The 6,145-nt window shown below is 43.7% G+C and overlaps 1 protein-coding gene across 7 annotated transcripts in view; it reads left to right on the forward strand.

Moving 5' to 3' along the window:
* Positions 1–6,145, forward strand: part of PHACTR4 (phosphatase and actin regulator 4) — a 127,973-nt gene that overhangs the window by 95,541 nt on the left and 26,287 nt on the right. For all 7 annotated transcript variants that reach the window (XR_004259386.1, XM_032246586.1, XM_032246587.1 and 4 more), the window contains 4 exons: positions 949–1,122; positions 2,066–2,146; positions 4,672–4,836; positions 5,347–5,733. Coding sequence is in view for 6 of the 7 variants with exons in the window: in XM_032246586.1 (XP_032102477.1) it covers positions 949–1,122; positions 2,066–2,146; positions 4,672–4,836; positions 5,347–5,733 (807 nt within the window). In the remaining variant the exon portion in view is untranslated. The remainder of the gene's footprint in view (positions 1–948; positions 1,123–2,065; positions 2,147–4,671; positions 4,837–5,346; positions 5,734–6,145) is intronic.

A 6,145-nucleotide genomic window follows, 5' to 3' on the forward strand; every position in this document is an offset into this window, starting at 1 on the left:
TTTTTTTTTTTTTTTTTTTTTTTTTTTGGAGACAGGCTCTCACTCTGTTGCCCATGCTGGAGTGCAGTGGCATAGTCATGGCCCACTGCAGTGTTGACCTCCCAGGCTCAAGCCATCCTCCCATCTCAGCCTCCTGAGTAGTTGAGACTATGTACCACAATGCCCGGCTAATTTTTGTTTTTGTATTTTTTGTAGAGACAGAGTTTCACCTTACTGCCCAGGCTGGTTTCAAGTTCCTGAGCTCAAGCAGTCTACCTGCCCCAGCCTCCCAGAGTGCTGGGATTATAGGAATGAGCCACTGTGCCCAGCCTGTGATTGTCTCTAAAGCACTGCTATGGTAGACAAATTGGAATCTCACCTCTACTTTCTGAAAACATTTCCGTCCAATTTAATGCACTCTCTTTCTAATGCTTCTGCCCCCCACCGTGAGCACCTTCCAGTACCTAGGATCCTTTTTGTAAAGGGAGAAAATAATGTGATGTGCAGACATAAGTAAGGTATTAACAATTAATGTGTTACCTCTCCCTGAACTATTTATACCCTGAAAAGGGCAGGGAAAGGGCAACATTTAATAGAGAAAATGACTCACTCACTAATGGTGGAATTCCCTGCTTCAGCAAGGCAAGATCTCATGCAGTGGGTAAGATATCCACATTTTGTATACATGTGCCTTTAAAAGATTTTGAGCTGGCTCCGATCATTTCACCAGATTTTGTCCTAAAATTATGTCAGCTTGGTTTGGCTCCTTTTCCTCCTTAGTAATTTATCTGTTAACGGGTTTTGATGTTTGGTGTCCATGTGATGTCCAAGAGTCTCCCTGTCTGCATGATTGTTTATCATTGCCCCCATCCTTCCCAACTGCCACAGGAAGAGAGGGGAAGGAACATTTTAGAGATTATGCTGAAATAATAAATTTGCTCCCTTCCCTCTCTTTTCTTCATGTAACAGAGGAAGCAGACCAGCCTGCTACAGAGCCAGGCATGGTCATGGACAGTGTGGAAGCAGGAGATACAACACCTCCTACCAAAAGGAAGAGCAAGTTCTCAGGCTTTGGCAAGATCTTCAAACCCTGGAAATGGAGGAAAAAAAAAAGTAGTGATAAATTTAAAGAGACTTCAGAAGGTGAGATATTAAGATTTAAATGTGTGTTCTTAGTTAGAGTTCTTTATGTTAGAAGTATCTAATTTTTCCTTATCTTCCCAAGTTTCTGTAGTCCTCTATTTGAAGAGGGTGTTTAATCTTTTATTTATTTCTTTTTTTTTTTTTTTTTTTTGGTGAGACAGGATCTCGCCCTGTTTCCCAGGCTGGGGTACAGTGGCGCAATTACAGCTTACTGCAGATTCAACATCCTGGGCTCTTGCAGTCCTCAACCTGCTGAGTAGCTGGAACTACAAGCATGAGCTGTTGGGCCCATTTAATTTTTAAATTTTTTGTAGAGACAGGGTATCCCCGTGTTTTCTAGGCTGATCTTGAACACCTGGGCTCAAGCAATCCTCCCACCTCAGCCTCCCAAAGTGCCAGGATTATAAGCATGAGCCACTGCATCTGGCCAGAATTTAATCTTTTAGAATTAAATATCAAAATGATCATTTACTAAACCTTATATTGTATACTGTCATTCCCTGGTCTGTGTTTTGATGGGATAGAAGTATCTATTGAGTGGTGAATGGAGTTCCTGAACTATAACAAATCTAATATGCTTCTTTCCATCAGGACTTGGTAAAGAAAATGACTGAATGAATTAATACATACATAAATAAAATGCTTATTTTTTTTCTACTCTGCCCATCCACACGAAGTTCATCCATAAATTCCTTACTAATGAAATTTTCTATTATGCTATAATTATGTAAGGCTAGTTTTTTGAAAATCATGCTTTCCTAATAGCACAGGTTATAAAAGAAATTTAAGATTTTTAATTTGAAGTTAGTCTGCTAGTTATTTTCTTTCCTGAGAATATAAACTTAAACCACTTTATTCTTTTACCTGTGGAATTAGAATGCTAAGTGTAAGGTTGACTTTCAACTGTCACATTTCTGAGTGCCATTTTCCAACTTAATGTTAGTTTTAGAACGGAAAATATCTATGCGAAAACCAAGAGAAGAGCTGGTTAAAAGAGGGGTTCTGTTGGAAGACCCTGAGCAAGGTAAGTTTACAAATGATAACATATGCCTGTCTGTGCACTTGGTCTTTGATTGGGTCTGACTAGGTATTTGAATTTTCTTTCTTTTGTATTGATGTTTTTGGGTTGGAGGGTGGCCGTTAAAAAAATAACGTTCACCCTTTCTTCCTTGGGGCAAACATTTCTTTCCTGTGTGTACATCCTCAACTTTGTTGTGTGTCTTTTTTTTTTTTTTTTTCCCTCCTTAGACAGAGTCTCATTCTTTTGCCCAGGCTTGAGTGCAGTGATGCAATCCTGGCTTGCTGCAACCTCTACCTCCCAGATTCAAGCAATTCTCATGGCTCAGCCTCCCAAGTAGCTGGGATTACAGGCACCTGCCACCATGCCCAGCCAACTTTGGTCTTTAGTAGAGATGGAGTTTCACCATGTTGGCCGGGCTGGTCTCAAACTCCTAATCTCAAGTGATCCACCCACCTCGGCCTCCCAAAGTGCTGAGATTACAGGTGTGAGCCACCATGCCCGGCTCCCTATAACCATTTCTTATGTGAATCTATTCTCCTGCCAGATCGAACTAGTTGCCAGTGCCCCAAACATATTGAATAACTTCATACCTTTATACATATTATTCCTTCTTCCAAACAGACTATCTTTATTCAGTGTGGTGGGTTCCTACTCCTTCAAAATCCAGTTCAAAGCAAGGCATGATGGTGTGTGCCATAGTACCATCTACTAGGGAGGCTGAGGAAGGAGGATTGCTTGAGCCCAGGAGTTCAAGGCCAGCCTGGTAACATAGCAAGACCATCTCAACTCCAGCTCAGATACTTTCTGTGATGCCTTCCTTTTTTTTTTTTTTTTTTGAGACGGAGTTTCACTCATGTTACCCAGGCTGGAGTGCAATGGCGCGATCTCGGCTCACCGCAACCTCCGCCTCCTGGGTTCAGGCAATTCTCCTGCCTCAGCCTCCTGAGTAGCTGGGATTACAGGCATGCACCACCATGCCCAGCTAATTTTTTGTATTTTTAGTAGAGACGGGGTTTCACCATGTTGACCAGGATGGTCTCGATCTCTTGACCTTGTGATCCACCCGCCTCGGCCTCCCAAAGTGCTGGGATTACAGGCTTGAGCCACCGCGCCCGGCCGAAGTGCCTTCCTAACTCTATTCTCGCCCCAGGAGAATGATTTCTTCTTCATTCCTACCACAGCACTTCACTCATTAGAGCTCTTGACATTTAACATTGTAGTTACTTATATATAATCAGTTTGCCCTTTTTTTTTTTTTTTTGAGATGGAGTTTTTGCTCTGTTGCCCAGGCTGGAGTGCATTGATGCTATCTCAGCTTACTGCAACCTCTGCCTCCTGGGTTCAAGCAATTCACCTGCCTCAGCCTCCCAAGTAGCTGGGATTACAGGTGCCTGCCACCACATCTGGCTAATTTTTATATTTTTAGTAGAGACGGGTTTTCACCATGTTGACCAGGCTGGTCTCAAACTCCTGACCTCAGGTGATCTCCCTGGCTTGGCCTCCCAAAGTGCTGAGATTACAGGAATGAGCCACTGCACCTGGCCTTTGTCTTATTCATATAACAACGTACTTGGCATATAATAGGCTATCAAACATGTATTGGAAAAAGAAATTACCTATTTCTGTTTAAGCATCCAGGTAATCTAGATCTCAATAATAAACTAAAACAGGAAGACAGGGGAAAGAAGGTAAGGAAGGTTAGAAATCACCAACTCTGGGCCATGCTCTGCGGCTCACGACTATAATCTCAGCATTTTTGGAGGCCAAGGCAGGTGGATTGCTTGAACCCAGGAGCTTGAGACCAGCCTAGGCAACATAGTGAGACCCCATCTCTCTCAAAAATATAAAAAATTAGGTGGGTGTGGTGGCACATGCCTGTGGTCCCAGCTACTTAGTAGGCTGAGGCAGGAGGATCACTTGAGCCTGGGAGGCAGAGGCTGCGGTGAACCAAGATCATGCCACTGCACTCCAGCCTGTTCTGTGAGACCCTGTCTCAAATCACCAACACTGGCCAGGCACAGTGGTTCATGCCATTCATCCTAGCACATTGGGATGCCAAGGCGGGCAGATTGCTTGAGCCTAGGAGTTCAAGACCAGCCTGGGCAACATAGCAAGACCCTGTCTCAATTTAAAGAGAGAGAAAGAAAAATTTACTAACTCTTCTCTCTATCTGTTCATGCCAATTTCATCACTTTTTTTTTTTTTTTTTGAGATGGAGTTTCGCTCTTGTTACCCAGGCTGGAGTGCAATGGTGCGATCTCGGCTCACAGCAACCTCCGCCTCCTGGGTTCAGGCAATTCTCCTGCCTCAGCCTCCCCAGCAGCTGGGATTACAGGCACGCGCCACCATGCCCAGCTAATTTTTTGTATTTTTAGTAGAGACGGGGTTTCACCATGTTGACCAGGATGGTCTCGATCTCTTGACCTCTTGATCCACCCGCCTCGGCCTCCCAAAGTGCTGGGATTACAGGCTTGAGCCACCGCACCCGGCCCAATTTCATCACTTTGTACTCTTCTTTCACCTTGCAGGTGATGAGGATCCAGGAAAGCCAAGCCATGCCATGTTAAAGAATGGCCATACCAACCCCATAGGGAGTGCCAGATCATCTAGTCCAGTCCAAGTAGAGGAAGAGCCAGTAAGATTAACAAGTCTTAGGAAACCTATTCCAGAAGAGGAATTAAAGAAACGACTAGGTAAGAAACTCTGGATTTTTTAGTTTAAGAGCCATGGACTGTTATTCTCCTTTACATAAGGGGTTTGCAAGAGAACAGAGAAAAGTAAAATCCAGAGAGAATTACATTCTCCTTTAGCAATACTTTAGCAACTTCAAGGGGAATTTCCTCTCCCGCCCTTTTATTCACAAAATACCTAAATTTGTGATCCTCAAGAAGGGAAGAGGATGTTAAGTATCAGATACCTATAGGATTTTTTCCAGCTACACATTCCACTTCTTTCACCCAAGGAATTTTGTTGTGCCTCTCCTCCAGCAGCCTGGCTCTTGTGTGAAGAATCACTACCACAATGAGCATCTCTTACTGAGCCTTTCTTACTGACATTTTTTAAGTATGGGGAGATTGGGAGGCCTGTAATATAATCTATAAATTAAATAATTGTTGGAATTGACCATAAATTCATAGATGTGTTAGCTTTTTCAGTCTCTCTTATTACTCTCTCTTTCCCTTTTTATATGTGTTATTACACAGGCTCAACTGGAAGCCAGCCTAATTCTGAAGCAGAGTCTATTCCTGAGAATGTAGCCAAACAGCCTTTACTTCCTCCCAAAAGACCCTTGTCCGCTTCTCATGAAGCAAATGAAGGGCAAGCAAAGGATTCCACTTCCTCTGGCAGCACGGCAAGGTTCATCATCTCTACTTCCATCACCACAGCACCCGCTGCCACCACTGCTGCCACAAGCCTTGCAAAGACTGTTAATCTGTCTGCCACGCCTTCCCCAGCACCAAGGACTCTGCCTGCTGCTCCTGCCAGCACTAACACTACTGCTACCCCAAGCCTCACTCATACGATCCCTGCCAAGCAGCCCCCTATCCCTCCCCCTAAACCAGCTCACAGAAATAGCAACCCTGTCATTGGTAAGTAAGTCTTTAGGCTTCTGGTGTTTTGGGTTTGGTTTGATGTTGGATGGTTATTTTATTGGATAACTGGTACAATATTGATTTGGTCTGTGAGAATTTTCCATTTCTTCTCCCTTTGAATGACCTCAACATAGAGAAAAGTCTTAGGTTTAAAAAAGCAGGCCAGGCGTGGTAGCTCATGCCTGTAATCCCAGCACTTTGGGAGGCTGAGGCAGGTGGATCACCTGAGGTCAGGAGTTAAAGACCAGCCTGGCCAACCTCTGGGAGGGGGAGGTTGCAGTGAGCCAAGAACACGACACTACTCCAGCCTGGGCAAGGCAGAGTGAGATTCTGCATAGATATATATAGTGTTTTGGAATCATTGTTTTAGAAAAATGGATTAAAACCCCCCAAACTTAAATATATAGAA

Source organism: Sapajus apella, unplaced genomic scaffold (genome assembly GCF_009761245.1).
Source record: "Sapajus apella isolate SASKATOON/1434 unplaced genomic scaffold, GSC_monkey_1.0 scaffold62, whole genome shotgun sequence".
NCBI lineage: Eukaryota > Metazoa > Chordata > Mammalia > Primates > Cebidae > Sapajus > Sapajus apella.